The 17,485-nt window shown below is 47.0% G+C and overlaps 2 protein-coding genes across 4 annotated transcripts in view; both read right to left on the bottom strand.

The window, feature by feature from the left end:
• Positions 1-1,761: 1,761 nt before the first annotated feature.
• SEC11A (SEC11 homolog A, signal peptidase complex subunit) lies at positions 1,762-8,444 on the bottom strand. Its single transcript, XM_032699792.1, has 6 exons — positions 8,314-8,444; positions 8,092-8,201; positions 6,295-6,444; positions 2,902-3,021; positions 2,383-2,440; positions 1,762-2,238 (listed from the first exon to the last, which is right to left on the bottom strand). Exons 1-6 carry the CDS (start codon positions 8,362-8,364, stop codon positions 2,188-2,190), a joined length of 540 nt encoding a protein of 179 aa, XP_032555683.1. The 5' UTR covers positions 8,365-8,444; the 3' UTR covers positions 1,762-2,187.
• A 777-nt stretch (positions 8,445-9,221) lies between these two features.
• Positions 9,222-17,485, bottom strand: part of ZNF592 (zinc finger protein 592) — a 36,968-nt gene continuing 28,704 nt past the window's right edge. For all 3 annotated transcript variants that reach the window (XM_032699790.1, XM_032699789.1, XM_032699791.1), the window contains exons 7-10: positions 16,858-17,136; positions 15,692-15,804; positions 12,141-12,276; positions 9,222-10,970 (exon numbers count right to left, since the gene is read on the bottom strand). In XM_032699790.1, coding sequence (XP_032555681.1) covers positions 10,452-10,970; positions 12,141-12,276; positions 15,692-15,804; positions 16,858-17,136 — 1,047 coding nt within the window. In that variant the 3' untranslated portion in view covers positions 9,222-10,451. The remainder of the gene's footprint in view (positions 10,971-12,140; positions 12,277-15,691; positions 15,805-16,857; positions 17,137-17,485) is intronic.

Genomic DNA, 17,485 nt, shown 5'->3' with positions numbered 1-17,485 from the left:
CTGCAGACCCCAAAGAGACAAGTCCCAAAGCTGGGCTGCAGCGGGCTCCGGCCCACCCCCACCCCAACAAGCCTGCATTTTTTAAGTACTTTCTGGTCAATTCCTTCACACAGCATCATGCACGTGCAGGGCACACCCTCCTACAAGAGCCCAGGTGGGAGTTGGCACCCACATTGCCACCAGTGTGTCCTCCAGCCACAGGGACTCCTGACACCAGCCATGGTCATCCCGCCAAAAACTGGGGGCTCAGCAGTTGAAGAGCTAATCCTTGCTCCATAATCATAAATCCTTTCTGTTTTAGCCTTTTTTTTTTGTTACATTAACTCAGTGACAGGAACACGACTGCTTCTCCATGCTCAGATGTTTGGAGAAGGTGTGAAGTGGAGGGGACTCCAGAGCAGCAGCAGCACTACCAGCGAGGTGTTGATTAGCAGCTTTCAGATGAACTCAACTCAGCACTTTGTGTGAGCCTGATTTAAAATCCCATTTATGCACAAAACCTGTTCAAGCTGAAGGTAGGGACAAATTCAGCCTCAGCACAAGTTGCAAAGGCAGAAATACTGTTCCAGATCCTCAGGAAGGTGTTCCAAGCCCTCAGGAAAGTGCTCCGTGGTGATGGCAGCTCTCAACTAGGGATTCTATGTTCTCTCACTGCTGCCTGGGTTTGACTTCTGACAGAACATCCAATCCAAGCTTTATAGAGAAACTGTATCCACATCCTCCCCTCATGGACTCTAACAATGGGAGCAAGAGATACAGGTTTTATTACCATTTTTATTACTAAGTTACGATTACTTAGAGCAACAGCTCCAAGGTTCAGTGCTGGGGGCTGGACCTGTTAGTAGACTCTTTGTAGTATCCCACAGGTGATTTTTTGCTTTATCATATTCAGGGAACAAAGCACCAGGTAACGCCAAAACCAACAAAATGGTCCCATGGACATAACTAATGGCACAATTCAACTCCAGAGATGGGACAGACCTGACAAACCCAATGAGGGACATATGCAAGAAACTGGAAACAGCCATGAACACCCCACTGGGTTTTGTCCTTGCCTTTCCTGACTGCTTTTGCCTTACACAAGCCATGTGAGTGGCAGCTGTGATGATCTGCACTGATCCCTGTTGCTGTGGAATCTCAGAGTGTGAGGAGTTGATAACTACAATTACCTTGTACCTTTGCCCTGGGCTCTCTCTGACACCACATCTACACCAGCAGGACCACGAGCCTGAATGAGAAGCCCACAAAAACAGCTGTTGCACATAGTGACAAGTGGGTTTTTAAAATCAGACCTCAGGGCAGTCTGCAGCTTTCAGGTGAGCTGTTAGACCTGGCCAACTGCAGGGAGTACCAGAGACCTGAAATCCTTTTCCAAAACTAGGCAATTTTTCTTATTGCTTTGTGCTAAATCATCCCTGACAAACAGCTGTGGATATTTCCCATCTCAGTCCTTCTGTTACCTAGTGCTACGATGCATGAAGTAATACTTTGCCATCTTCTGCCCCAAATACCTTGCAGTCTTGAAGTAGATTATTTCGGTGTGACTTACAGAAACAGAAACATTAAACAGATCTACAGCTCAGGATAGATTATTCTCCAAAAAGAGATGAAAGGAGCAGCTACTACTGCTGTGTGAAGAGAGGACAAGTTAGATGGTGGCTCTAGGAGTCAGTCTGCAACAGCAAAGCCCAGGTACCCCCCAGAAACTGGGCAAGGAGGCTGCTCCCAGCAGGGCAGTAACAAAGAATGTGGCAGGGCTCGTACCGGGCGAGAGGAAAAATCTTTATTCCAGTTCTGAATTGGCAAAAAACCGTCACGGCCACAGCTCACCATTGGACAGTTCAGTCAGCACAGGGAGAGGGCACCTGGCCCAGTGAGGCGCAGACTGAGGACACGGTCCTGGAGGCACTTGGAGAGGAAGCTCAGCTTCAAAGTACAAACACTAAACAGTTTGGCTGAAATTTTTAATATAAAAATTCACTAAAAAGGCTGAAGTGTGACAAACCATTGGAAATACTGTGACAAACATTCGCCCTTACGCAGTAAAAACCAAAACAAACCCAAACTGGCAAGAAGCTTTGAAACGCAGGTTTTCTTCTTCCTCCTGGCACTTCGGACCATCAGCTACTTAAAACGTTCATCTAGAAAAATCCATGGCACCTTCACCTCGTAGTTCAGTGCAAGGGGCTACTCTCGATGCACCAGCACAAACAAACCCAGTAAAAAGAGGACTGCATACTGGAAGAGAGAGCAGAGGAGACTCAGGAGTGCACACTCACGTCTGCAGCAGCAAACATACAGGATACAGGGTTCTGCCTGTGTTCTCAGGAAGGAATTTCAGCTGGGGTGGGAAAAGCAGGTAGGAAATGAAAGAGCTCTTACCTTAAATTTTGGATAATCATTCATTAAGATAGTCACTATTCCAATATATGGCACGAACCTACAAGAATAAAGGTTTTCTTAAAACACACAGTATTCCAGGCTGCAGAAGAGTCATGCTGAGAGCTATAATCAACAGGTTGGGGATTTTGTCCTCCCAGGCAGGGCAGCTGTAGCAGTGGGGCTGAGTGGGAGCCCTAGAGCATGTTTCAGCCTCTGCCTGGTTCAGATCTTAATCTCCTACAAAGGCTGAGCCTCACAGAATAAATTTGATGGCAATTCTGATCAAGCCTGAGCATTTGCTGCTCTTGCACTCACGTCCACCCGGCATCACCATCTCAGGATGCAGCTCACAGCTTGATATCTCCCCTTAAGCCAAGCTCAGAACTGAACCACCTGTTCTTCTGAGCTCTCCACGCTTTCAGACAGGTCACAAAACCCAGCAGGGAGGGCTCAAGAGGAGGGGGAATTCCCACGTGGCTTCAGGGAGGGCTGTGTACAAAGCCACACCACTTCACTCACCCTCTTGCTCGTCCTACTACGTCCTTCTTCTCCAGCCAGTGCTGCCCCCGTTTGTAGAGCCCTCTGTCATCCACAGCATTGTTGTCTCCCTTTGTCAGAAATTTGATGTCACCGTTTTGCCTGGCAAAGACAAGACAGGCAGGTAAGGCAGGGAAGGAGCTCGTTAAAAGCTGTTCCAGAACAAGTGTGAAGAGCCCAACACAAGGGCACTTGAAGCAACCATGTCCCTACAGGGAAACTCTGTCAAATGCAGCAGAAAGCAGATGTTTTGGAAAAAAACTGCCAAGGAAAGAATGAATTCTGGCCCCAGTCAAGCTTTACAGCAGAGTTTAAGAACAGAACCAGCAGGATGAGGCACACACAGGTGCAGCCTCTTGGCTTTTGACCTCTCTCATGCTGATGCTTCTCTTGTTTCACACAAATGTTCTGGGCTCCCTGTATCACCCAGAAGGAGAGTCTGGGGTTGAAGCATGCAGTTCTACTCAGCAGTGGGCAGAAGCAAGCTGAAACTTAGAAGTTATTAGGAAAGGAGGATGGAAAAAACCAAATAATACCATGATGATACTACACAAACTCATGGTGTGCCTACAGGTGGAATGCTTTGGGCAGCACTGAACCCTCTACATCTTTTTCTGCAATTGGAGGGAAGAACTGGTAAAGGTTCAGAAATGGATGACAAGGTCTGGAATCACTCCTATACAAGAAGCTAAAGACCTTCAGCCTGGAAAAGACAGAGCTGATGGGAGATATGATGCAGTCCAACACAAATGACATACAACAATCAAACAGCTTTTCACTGTCTCTTCCAATGCAAGACCCAGAGGGAACCAAGAGGAACTCAAGAGGTAAGGGGTTAAAACCAGACAGAGAAGGTGCTATGCAGAACTAGCCACAGCACAAACTAAACTGTGTCTCTGAGCAAGGGTATTTTGGTTGCTAAAAAATTATATTGGTTCAAAATGTAACCAGATACTCCATAGAAAAGAGAAAAGGAGGCTATTCATAAATAACTGGGACTTTGTGCTTGAATCTGGAACTTGTAGAAAGCAGGGAAATTATATACTCTTTAATTCATCCTGAGATGAATTAATTAGCTTGCCAGAAACAAGATCCTGGAGCAGACGAACCTTTGCTTTGACCTGGAAAGAGCTTTATAGATCCTTCCCCAGCCATTCCCATTCAGCTTGTGCCACTCCTCAGGGATCAGCCAGGCACTCTCACCTCCCTGTGGCACCTGCAGGCAGGGGCTGAGCAGGAGTGTGCTCAGTGTTTGGATCTCAGCTTTCTCACAGAAACAACACATCAAATGCAGCACAGGAAAGCACAGAGAAGGTCTTTGGAGCTCATGCTGTTTTCATCATGCCTGAATATCAACATGTGTTCCTTGACAGGAGAAGCTTGGAAGGAAAAAAACGGCGGGGAAAAAGAACAGCTCTTTCTCCAATGCACACCTGGCTTGTCATGTGGGAACAACAAACACTCCAGGAGCTTAGAGACACAGCCTGGGAAAAGATAAAGATCTCCAAAGGTGCAGATAATGTAGTTTAGCTTTGAAGAGTGATGACACAGGAGCACAGCACCTTATTGAGCACAATCAAGGCTCTATCAGGACGCGGTATGAGAAGCCCCAAGCACAGTACTCTGCTGTCTGAGAGCTGAGTGAAGGCTGGTCTGGCTGTCCTGTTCCAAACCCACTAAGTAAATTTTGACCGCAGACTCTTTGTTAGTGATAAAGAATGAACCCAATTTTGGGCTGAAACAAGAAGAAAAGGCCAGCAAGTAACAGATACTTTCTCACTGACACAATACTGATGTGAACTGGGGCCTAAGTTGCCACATAATCATGAAAAACTCTGTTTCTGTTTTCCTGCATTTTGACACTCCTGTCAGCTTCTGCAGAGACCTTTCACTTCTAAACGGGCATCAGAAAACTATTATTTAAGTAGTGAAAGAAGCAGCTGACACCCAAGTCCTGCCTTCAGGTCACAATATGGATTTTTTCAGTTTCTCCCTCCTAACACAAAGATCAGGTTTGGGTTTGGTTGTTTTAGTTAAATGAAACCTAAAATACTGGAGAACAGCTTCACCTCACAGAATCCAGGATTGGCACTAAGGTCGTATTACATTTAAACAAAAAATAGTGCTGGATACCTTAATATCTTGAGATAGAGCTAGGCAGAAAAAGAAAGGTGGATAACATCTGGAGAGGAACTGCTGGACAGAATAGGGAAGGAGGAAAGTTGTATTTCACCTAAAAGAGTACCCACAACATCACAAAAAGTGCATGTGCAACATGAGGTATCAAATTCACCCTGTAAATTGACCTTCTTTTTAAATTAGTGGTATCAAAGAATGGCACTTTGAAAACCAACATTGTTCAAAGTTTTGGGTACAGAATAAATCTGAACAGCAAAGAATCTGCTCTGCCTCCTGGGAGAGGTGCTGCTCCCTCAGAGTCAGGATTCCAGCTGCACTATTTCTGTGCACAAAGCTGGTTGACCTTGAGCTGGGTCAGACAACTGGTCAGCCACCAAACCACTGACTCCATTCCTTCACACACACAACCTGCCCAGTGCTGAGAGACTAAACAGTACATGGAGACTCTGAGCATAACAACACACAACTTCCTACAGGGATGAAACACACAGACTCTGCAGGACAGCAGGAACCAGGACCATAAACAAGCTTTAAAACATCACATTCTACACACAAAATACTCCCTGCCACAGCTCTGCCTCTACAAGAGTCACTTCACAAACACACAAATGCAGCTGTACTATGGGAGACAGCACAGCAGCTCGGGGTGGAAAGGATGGCACAGGACACAGTAAGTGGTGTCAGCCTTCCATTGCCTAAAGGGCTCCAAAAGAGCTGGAGAAGGACTTGGGACAAGGGTCTGGAGTGCCAAGACAAGGGGGAACAGCTTCCCACTGACACAGGGCAGGGTTACATGGGATATTGGGAAGAAATCCTTCCCTGTGAGGGTGGGGAAGCCCTGGAACAGGTTGGCCAGAGAAGCTGTGGCTGCCCCATCCATGAAGTGTTCAAGGCCAGGTTGGAGGGGGCTTGGAGCAACCTGGTCTAGCGGAAGATGTCTCTGCCCATGGCAGAGATGAGCTTTAAGGTCCCTTCTAACTCAAATCATTCTGTAATTCTACAACTTGGAGAGTCCAGGAGACTGGCACAGACTCCCCAGCTTGTGCTTTCTACTGAATGATCTTTCCAAGTAAACCAAGGAGGGCAGATTTTGCTTCTCTGAAACTTCTGTGTTACTTCCCACAGCACCTGGATATCTATTATTGACATCCCAGCCACTCGTTAACCCAAGGACATGAGGAATAATATCATTTAGGTACATAACAGCAGTAGAACCCCCCCAGATCCTTAACATACTTCTCGTGGATTTTCAGGACACGATGGACTATAGGAATTTCCCTTCCTTCTATCCTAAAGACGACAATTTCTCCCACTCTGATTGGATCTTCAATTCGGTTCGTGAGGAACAGGAGATCTCCTCTGTGGAACGCAGGCTCCATGCTCCCACTGAAAGAGAGAAGAGGAGCAATTGAACAATATTTAAACACTCAGAATCAGGTTTCAGAATTTGTAGTCCTTTAAGAAAAATCTCAAAGAACCTTGATGAGAAGAAAAGCTGTGGATGCCCCATCCATCCCTGGAAGCGTTCAAGGCCAGGTTGGAACCTTGATGAAGAGCTCCCAAGAAAAACCACCCTGGAGATCAGGCAGGTGTGTAACCTCTATTGCAATCAGGTTTTCAATCACCACAGTACCAGCAGTTTGGATTTTTTGGAACAAGAGCACTGCCAGCACCTGGTGTTACAAGCACATCCAATAGGAAATACTTTCTGAATAAGCAAAAAGCTGATGACAAACAGTATCTTTTGATTTCTGGGCTCACCTCTGGCAGGGCAACACTGGCAGTGCTGCAAGCTTTTTTATTTAATTTATTTGTTACAGATTGATTGCCCTCAGGAACAAAGCACTGAAAATATTGGACTCCTGAATTCCCATCTGGAACAGATGCGCGTGAGAAAAATTCATTATTGTGATTCATCGCTTTGCTTAATGATCTCATTTCAGGCACCTTGACTCAAGTTATTTTTCTCATGTCTTGTAAATGGCAATTGTTACCAACTACTTATTCTTCCCAATTCCACATAAATAATGCAAAACAGAAAGATGAACTTTAAGTACCATGTACATTCATGTTTTATCTGGAGACTGCGCAGCAGCTGCTCTTCAGAACAGCAGATCACATCGCTGAAGAGGGGATGTGACCTCAGTGCCCCCCGTCTTACTCACTGGGAGGAACAGCAGGAAACATCTACCTTATGCTTTGCATCAAGGAGGGAGTTTTGGTAAGTGCCATGTGGTCGTGGCATTACATCACTTCTACATCATGAACACCAAACAGAAACACAGAGAAAGGCCAGTGTGGACGCAGAACAGCATCTGTGCCAGCATCCAATGGAAGCTCACAGAATTTGTCCGAGGCAGCAGGAGGGTGGGAGTAACACCATTGGTACCAGCACTGGTGGTACCCTCTGCACGGCGCTGCTGCAAGGGCAACATCTTATACCCAAAACATCCAGTGACAGATGATCCTCAGGACCACCTCTGTAATGGACAGTCACAGAACTACAGAATCCCACAAGGATTTGGGTTGGAGTGGGTCTTAAAGCCCATCCAGTTCCACCCCCTGCTGTGGGCAGGGACATCTTCCACTAGACCTGGTTGGTCCAAGCCCCATCCAACCTGTTCCTGAACACTTCCAAGGACGGGGTAGCCACAGCTTCTCTGGGCAACCTATTCCAGTGCCTCACCACCCTCACAGGGAAGGATTTCTTCCCAGTATCCCATATAACCCTGCCCTGTGTCAGTGGGAGGCCATTCCCCCTTGTCCTGTCCCCTACTTGCCTGTTCATAAAGTCCCTCTTTTTCTTTCTCACAAGCCCCCTTAAGCCCAGCCCAGCCAGCTGACAGAGCAGTGGGCGAGATGCTGTTTTTACCCACTTCCTCTTCCCTCGCTATTCCTGAGCCTGGATTCTCGCTGAGCCTCTCGCCCGCTGGGGCCGGGGCAGGAGCCTCCAGCTGGCCCATGCCCGCAGGGAATCCCCGTCGGGGGCCCGACCCCGCAGGGGGTTTAACCCCCCACACCCCCGGGACTGACCTCAGCACCACCACGATGGGGCTCTCGCTGCCCGTCACCACCATCAGCCCCTTCCAGATCATGAGGGCGGAGGACACGATCATGCCGAAGTTCAGCACCTGGTAGTACAACTGAGGGGGGGGTGGGTCGGTCAGGCCCCGCCACCCGCGCAGGGTAGGGCGGACCGGTCCCCCCACCCCCCGGCCCCACGGCCCCCCCCGGGCCCCCCGCCCCATCCGGCACCTGCCGCTTGTTCATGCGCCGAACATCGTCCAGAAAGTCCAGCGACAGCATCGCCGCCGCCGCCTCCTCCCGCCCGGCCGGCCCCGCTTCCGCTTCCGGCGCGTCACTGCCGCTTCCGCCGCGCGGGGTGGGCGGCTCCGGGGGGCTCCGGGGGTGGATCCGCTCGGGGGGCCGGGGGTGCTCCCCATCCCGAACTCTGCGGAGGGCACCGGGAACGCGTCCCCGGGACTCACCGACACCCCACATCCCACTCAACACCGCATCCAACCAACACCCCACCATACACCCCACATCCAACCGACACGCCTATGAACCAACACCCCACCCAACCGACGCCCCAATGAACCGATACCCCACCCGACACCCCATCCAACAGACATCCCACATCCAACAAAACATCCCACCTGACACCCCATCCAACTGACCCCCCATATCCAAAACACCCCGTCCAACACCGCATCCAACCAACACCCTACCTGACACCTCACCCAACCTACACCCCATCCAACATACACCCCACATCCGACACAACACCCAACCAACACCCCATCCAATGCACACTCATCCTATGTACACCCATCCAACACACACCTCACATCCAACAGTCCATTCAACTGATGGCCCATCCAATCACCACCCCATCTAATGAACACCCCATCCAATCAACACCCATTGAAACTAACTCCTATCCAACCAACCCCCATCTGACATCCATTCACCTGCCACACACATCCAACTGACACCCATGCACCCAAACATCCCATCTGACAACCCATCTAAACAACCCTCCATACAACCACTGGCCCATTTCATCCAAACCCTACTCATCAACCAACACACCACCCAAATCCAGACAGCCCCAATGGGCCGTATCCAAACATGGCGAGATGAGATGGCGACGAGCCCAATGCAAGGAGATAAATAGTTCTTAAATTATTTAAACATCATCAGAGTAAACAATAAGGAGCGGGGTTCTGGCTCAACAGAATGAAAAAAATAATGGTATAGAAGGTAATTATATTACATGAAGCGTGGGTGTGACAATGAATGAGGGAGGAAAGAGTCAATGTGACTACATAGAAAGAAACATCTCCTAAGTGATAGGCAATGCGGAGCCACAGCAGGAGAGGAGCTACTGCTGGAGCACCAGCCCCACCACGCTGCAGGACAATGGCTCCCACTGGTTCCAATGCTTCTGTGAGCTCTGCTCTGCTCCTCTCCCCTCAAAAAGAGCTGGTCAGAGAGCCCTGGCACCGATGCCATCAGAAGCTCCAGGATGGTTTCACTCCAGTTGACCCCACAGATGGAGCAGATGATGTTTCCCCCTTCTGGTGATACTGCCAACCTGCCCAAGCTCCCCATCAAGACAAGCTACTAAGCACCAGGCCTGGCAGCATCCATCCTGGAATGGCTTCCGGCAGCACAACTCCACTGACACACGAGGGGGACCAGGCCCTCCTTAACTGTGCTCACCTAGGAAGACAGGGGCTATGAAATCCTCTCTGAGGATGGCTCATGTCCAAGACATTTCATTAAATTGCATTTTAGAAAAGCAGGTTGTTATTCGGGTAATTAAGAATAACCAGCACAACTCACAGCTCGAACCCGTCCCCTGTGACGTGGATCCTGGACCAGCACAGTCCTGACAAGCGCGTTTTGCTGAGCCAGCGTTATGAGTTAAAATGAGTAACACAAAGGCAGGATGGGAAGAGAAAAAAGAAGCCATAAATAGAAGGAGAAAGAAAGGGAGATAGGGAAGTCGTGGCTGGGACTCCAGGCAGAGGCTGAGGCAGTGCACACTCGAAGGAGGAGAGCTCGTCTGAAGGAAACTGCAGCTGCAAAGTGCTCCTGGATCCTCAGGAGTTGGCCAAGCTCCAGCGAGGATTCTGGCCCTGCTTTCCCTTTTCACCTCTCTGGGCTGGCAGAGAGTTAGTGCTTAGGATGCAATGGCAGGGTTGGTTTTGTTTTTTTTTTTTGATTTTAAATTTCCCTTACAAATGGAAGTTAACGGAAAGCAATGTCCATCCCAAGAAATCAATAGAATATTTCAAAGATCTGCCCCAATCCCCACCCTGTATTTTGAGTAAAAACCCCCCAACCAAAAAACCCCAACCAACCAAAAGGGCTTTTTTCTGTTTTTAAGTCTTAACAGACTTTGCATGATTGTTCTGTGAGGTGCTGTTGGGGCCCTCTGCGCCACACGTCTGACTGTGCTCACAAAGAGCTGAGTCACTTTTGCACTCTTTGTATTTGTTCTCCTCTGCTGCCCTAGTGTTCAGCTCTCCATTGTAGCTCTCATGTCCATTCTCACTCATCTCCACTTGATACTTCTGCCTTTCATCTTCCTCTTCCTCCTCCTCTTCTTCCTCCTCCTCCTCCTCCTCCTCCTCATCTTTGACTTTATGAACAATGAAGAGGTGTCTGTTCAGAGAGATGTGGGAGGTGTAGCACAGGCCGCAGAACAAGCACTGGAAGGTGGAGCTGTCGGTCTTGTGCCGAGGTATGTGTTCCTGGAACTCAGTCCGGGTGTCCGTCGTGAAGCCGCACTTGGCGCATTTCCAAGGTGCTTTCAGTTTTTTGGCTGGTGGCTCATCCAAACCCACAGTGGTCTCTGCCTGACCCAGCTCATCCGGTGCCATCCTCTTTGGAGATTTTGCCTGAAAAAAACAAGATTAAAAAGTTACTTCGCTGTTTGAACCCACAGAATAATAAGTGCTAAAATCCACACGCGTGTCTGAAGACACCTGAGGGTGAAGCCATGCCCAAGGGATTCCTGGGGCATTCCATTCCCTACCAGTACCCAAACACCTCACCCCATGGGCAGGATCTCAACTGCTGTCCTCTGACATAAGATAGGAATGCTGTGAGAGGTTGGCTGGGCAGAAGAGTGATGGAGAAAGAGAGTTTAGAATGGTTTAGGTTGGAAGGGACCTTAAATATCATCCAGTTCTACCTTCCACTAGATGAGGTTGCTCCAAGCCCTGTCCAATCTGGCCCTGGACACTTCCAGGGATGGGGCAGCCACAACCTCTCTGTGTAACAATTTGGTGTGGGAAGGAACAGCCCACAGAGCAGGGACAGCTGAGGAACATGGGGTCATCATTAGCCCAGACAATGCTTCTCAACTCTGAAAGTTTTCCCCTCCACTCAAGCTTTGTCTTTGTGGCATCTCTCAGTAACTCATCCTCTCTCTCTAAGAATCCTGCAGCTTCTTCTCCCATGAGGAAGGCTCACTTGCTTATGTTCCTGCAGTGATATGCAAAAAGTATATTTTTAAAATAATGGAGCACAGAAGCCCAATCAGCCAAACCTCCACTCCAAACCAACCCAAGATATTACACATTTGCTATACGAAATTACACAGTCCAACTTAGGAGAAATGCAGTTCTCATAGGTAATGGATCTAGTAAGTATTTTAAAACAGAAAATAAATCTTTTATAACTAGCAGAAAACGTAAGGGAGAAAGAAGAAAAATGTGCCGTGCTCATGAACAGGATGGCAGGGGAAAACAAAGGTCATAACAAACTTGAATTACAAAGTAGACTGAAAAAAGGTCAGTAAAACATAGGGCCACACGGTCAAAAAAATCTTGAAAAACACAAACTCCCTTGTCCTGGTGCAGCTCAGCTGTGCTCTCAGTGCTGCTCCTGACCCTGCAAGAGAGAAGCAGGCTGGATGGAATGGAGAGGGGGAAGGAAATCTGCCCCATGGATGGGAGGGTTTGACTGGCACAAGGCTGCAGCTCGACTCAACACCCCAAGTGAACAGCTACTGACTGGGTACATTTAACTGGACGTTTATTTTTCATTAAAATAACATCAGTTACTTCTGCTGTGTCTCTCTCTGGAGCTTTCGCTTTGGCCATCTGGGACAGGTCTGGGTTTTTGATGCCATGCATGAGGCTGATGTGGTTCTCCAGCATGAATGGCTGAGGAAATGTCTGATTTTCATCTGTGCAGTACCTTGAAAATACAAAAAGGAAAACAATTTATTAAAGGAAATGCTCTTTGTATTGTGCCAGACCAAGAGGTGTCATTGGAGACAAGACTCTGGTGAGTAATCTACCATTAGATTACCAAAATACACAGCAAAGCACCATTTTAATAATAAAACACTACCCCTGAGAGAAAACTAGAGTAGTTTGGAATTTCCCACAGTAATCATGAAGGAGAGTAGGGTGTGTGTTATTTACAGGCTAAATAAATACAGGGATTAGTGGGGGATCAGGCCCTCTGTGACACATCCTACACTGGATACGTGATCCGGAGAGAAAACATATAGAAAAAACCCAAAAAGACTGAGGAGAAAGACCTTCACAGAGAGAATGATGAGTTCTGTGACACTGAGGAGTCCTGTAGCAGAACCTAGTCCTGCATCCAGCATTCCCAAGTACCCATGGGAACAAGCATCATATCTACCAGACCGTACGTATCATAACACACTTAAAATCCTTACAAAACTGCTGAAATGCCAACTTTAACACCAATAACCTAGGCAGAAGCACTTGTGAACATGTCATTTATAGGTAAGTCTTCACATTATAACTTAGCAGGACTCCAGTGCTGCCAGAGAGCTGGTTGACATTTCCAAAGGAGCTGTGAAGGGGATATGCCTTCACCCCTGGTCTCTACCTTCACTCCTGGATGACCGAGGTCTACTGGAATAAGTGCCAGGCCTTGCAGACACACAAACCAGCCCCCCAAAGAGCACAGAGGCCTCTGTTAGCAATGGAGAAACCCCAAATTGACTATTTGAGTTGTTCTGATGCCTGTCAAGCGAAGGATCATGAGCCGCACATTGACCCAAGCAACGAGGCAAGTGACACCAGAGCTCCCTGAAATGCCCAAATTGCAGCTGAGACACTGGCAGCATGGGATAGAAGTCAACAGAAAGGAACTGAAGAGTCTCTGGGCAACAAAGACATCTTTTAACAGGAGAGAGGAAGATTCCTACTGATCTTCCAGTAACTAGAGGGAAATTAAACAACAGTCAGCAATGATGTGAAAACACAGATGTGGTCGTTGAGTACTTCTGAGTTTTAACAGGAATTGCTTAGATGATAAATCAATATTTAATGATGATGGATTTTTTTTTTCCCTCGTGCAGGAAAGCTGAGAGGTTATTAAGTGGTATTTATCAAAAATAAATATGTTGAAAATCAAGTGTTCCAGACAGTTTGTACTTAAGACTTGGAAAAGAAGAGCAAGATCTTATAACAATAATCAAGTGAATTATGAAAGAAAATACACAAAACATCCCAATATTTTGCAATTTGTCCTAACTTGGAATTCTTTTCATGTGAGCAGGCAAAGATGTTCTCCCCTAACCTGAACTACTCCAGTGATGAGTGTGGCAGGGGGGTGTTCAAGCAAGTCCTCCATCACTGGTTTCTCCCTACAAATTTAATTGAAGGCAGAGACCTAAGCAGGGCAGGGGGAGAAGGGGAAATCTCAGCTGGGAATGTTAGAAGCCAGAGGTCAGTCACCTACAAGCCAGCATGGTGGAGTTAGAAAAACAGCCAGTTGTCAGATCAGTGACAGATTTTATTCATGTTTCACATGGAAACCCAGGAGAAGAGGGTAACATGAAGTTAAGGCATCAAAACCCCTGAAGGAATAACAGGCAAGAGTGATACAGAATGCCAGGTGGGAAGAAGGAGAAGAGAAACCAGAACTAGGATAAAAAAGGGCAGTGGAGATGTGATGCCTTACAGAGCCCTGAAAGAAGACAAGGAGGAATTCAAAGATGGGAGGAGATGATTTTTAGAGCAGTGCTCTGGACAAGCTAAGAGGGATCAAAGGGGAGACAGGACAGGAGAATTTGGACTCAAACAAAGAGCAGCTGTTGGAGATGCTGGGACAGTATTTCAAAGAAGGTTTCATCTGAAGAGTGCTGTGATTTCAGTAAGTCTCCCATTATAATGATTAAAGAGAGCACAAGCACTGTTCAATTAAGACTTCAGCAACAGATTTTGTGAAGGAGCAACTACAAGCTGGAGAACTAAATACAACCACAATCCCCTCGGATTTCTATCTGTATCTTCTCTGCTGGCTTGACTGTGGCCCCTTAGGTGAGGCTGTGGATCCACAGCTGTGAGTCGTTCTGCACAGTAACAAAGGCAATGCACACAGGAGGCTGGCATATCCCAGGTTATCTGGAATTTCCACACAAATCCTTCTTCCCAACTGATGCTCACTTTGATCCTGATACACACCACTTTGAAAACAACTAATCCAGAGAGAACAGATCTGTACAGATCAGGTGAATGGAACACCAAAGACCATCACCCGCAAACTTAAAGCACAATGAAACACACCAGGAGACATTTCTCTCCTCCAGAGGTTCCAAGTCAGGGCATAGTTACAAGATATGTAAAGTTTAGAAGTCTTGGATGAAACAATGTGTCAGAACATATTCCCAGTGGTAATGCCAATACTGTATCCATTCACTAAAAGCTACTGTGGCTCACTAGACAGTCTCCAAAGAAATTAAGTATCTGAGGGATGTACTTATACTCTTCAAGACTAGCTTTTAGCAACTTGAGTGCAGTAAAGTGACAACATACTTCAGACACACTCACATTAAACCAAAATTTCAGATAAATTAGAAAAATCCCTCAAACTACATCACTGCAAACTTCCTTTTCATCCCAAATATGTTTTAATCCTGATTCAGAAGGACGTCTCAGAAGGAGGCAGGAGGTAAGTCCGCACAGTCACTCTGTGTATGACTTATTCTGCAGCAGTTGTAGAGGTAGATTCATAAGCACTGGGCTTTGCCCTCACCTGAGACTATATTCACAGTTAAAATATGTTCACCAGCAATGATTTTCACTCACTGCTGATTTACAAAACTCGTCTGAAGTCTCCAAACCCATTTTCCAACTCTGAGGTTGTGACTTCCTAAGCAAATCCAGCAAGATTAATTCTCCATTGCCCTGCGGCCTGTGCAGTCACTTCTGCCTGTGTACAGTGGTGGCAAGAATGATTCTTTAGCATTTTACACACCTCCTGCACCCAAGGAGAAGATGCAAGAGTGGTGCATGACCACACCAACCACGAAGCAGCGAAAGACTTGCCCAATATGTTACTGGCTGTTTCACAACGGTGCACAATGTAAATCTCATTTTGCACACGCAGATCTCAAATCACACCTTCCCCTAAGTTTCCAAAGGGCATTCATTGTGCAGTCAAAAGCAAGGACTTGTTTTAACCACCAGATCTCTTGTGTTTAACATATTCTTCTCCTCACTCTCCCTCTAATAACTGAAGAGTCTGGAGTAGACAGGAGCAGCAGACACGAGCTATTACAACTTCCAACCTTGAAGGACTAGCCTGTCGCTGAAAAGCAGCTTGAAAAAGGGCACTGGGTACGTACCAGCAAGTGTAAACTTTCTTTGCTGTGTCGTGGTTATTGCGGATGTGTCTGCGCAAGCTGTTGGAGGCGTTGAACGAGCGCTCACACTGGCGACAGGGGTATCTCTTCATGGACTAGCAGAGGAACAGAAACATGTTTTAGTAGCAGGGAGATGGAAGGCACTGACTGGATTCTAACATTCCCGTGCTCTTCAACTGGGTATGACCTCTCAGATGCAAAAAAATCCCTTACATAACATCTAATTGCACTGATAAAGATCTCTGAGACTTTGGAGTCCTATTTAGACTCAGCCCAACAGTTGGCTAATACCAGAACTGATCTTATAAAAAACAGGACTAGATAAAGCACATGCTTAATTTTACTGATTTTTAATAGGAATTGCATTAGCTGCTTCTCCTGTGGGCTCATTTCGCTCCAGGACCCCCCGCAGAATGAACTCAGTGGAAGGTCCCTTCAGCCCCAGAAGGCAGCAGGACCCCAATGAAGTATAAGTCCACTTACCCTTCTCTCTCCTCATAATTCAGCACAAGAAAAGGGCAAGATGTTAAAGAGCATCACACAGTCCCTCCTGTTACCCATGTATATCCACATCCCACTAATCAACTCTGCCCCATAACCAGCCTCCTCCAAAATCTTCCTACAGCCCTGCATATAACCTGCATGCAGATTTTATTCCACTTAAAATCTTCTTAGACTTGTTTAACGAACAGATATATGTATTAAACTGAAATACTGGGCCAATTTCCTACCTCTATAGAATTCAAATGAGAAAATCTAGCATTCTGACCCTGCCCCCATTGTCTCTTGGTATTTATCAAGTGGGATAATTCAGCCCTCCCCAAACCACATTAGAAGGAATCAAAGAGCATGTTCCAGATTTCCACAGCCTCTGCTCATGGCTGGTGACTCAGTATATCAAACAAGAAGTCCTGATGCTAAAATACTAAGAAATCTGGCTGCACACAACATCTTGGCCTATGTTCTGCCAGCAACAAAGATTAGCTTGACACAAGTAGGTCAAGGCAATGCAAAGCCTGAGCTGGATGAAACTCCCAAAACTGAGATTTGCAGTTCTTGTAATGACAGCCCTGCACAGAGGCCTGGTGTGCAGGAACCTGGGACTCCTCCTCAGTTCCCCAGCTTAAATGTCTCATCTGAATCCTTACCCTTCCATGATTTCTCTTCATGTGGGACACATAGGTTTCCCGATCAGGGACCCACTGTGAACATTCCTTGCAAGTCCAACCACTTCTTCTCAGTCTGGACTTGGATTCGGGATTGTGTCCTTCCACCCTCATGTCCTTCCTCGTCAGAGGGGAGTGGGAAGTCCCATTGGCTACTGACAGATCCTTTGGTGAGGCATGAACCTGGTTCCTTGAAGCCTTCTCAGATTTCTGCCGAAAGTTTGAGAGCTCCTCAGGATTTTGGGGGACTCCATGGACACCCTGGATAACAATAACAGTGGAAACAGAAACAACGTTTATAATTCACTTACACACATTTGTAAATAAACACTATTTATTATTTGAACAATAATTTAAGTCCCCACTGCCCAAACAATGTGTTGGTGTCTTGCTCCTGTGCATTTTTCCATTTCTCCTGGAAGCTGGCTGTGGTGCTTTCCCAAGCAAGAGATTTTCCTAAGAAACATGAAGCTTCTGTTTCTCTTTCCTGCATGACAACAGCAGCTCCTTGGTGCTGTCTGTTTAGCATTTTGGATGAGCCCTGGGAACCCTGGTTAAATAGGGAAGATGTAATGGAAGAGAAATGTTAATTGTCATTATTTCAAGAGCT

The sequence above is a fragment of the Chiroxiphia lanceolata genome, chromosome 12 (assembly GCF_009829145.1).
Source record: "Chiroxiphia lanceolata isolate bChiLan1 chromosome 12, bChiLan1.pri, whole genome shotgun sequence".
In the NCBI taxonomy this organism is placed as follows: Eukaryota; Metazoa; Chordata; class Aves; order Passeriformes; family Pipridae; genus Chiroxiphia; species Chiroxiphia lanceolata.
The sequence above is the reverse complement of the archived record's forward strand: the minus strand, read 5'-3'. Positions and strand labels throughout refer to the sequence as shown.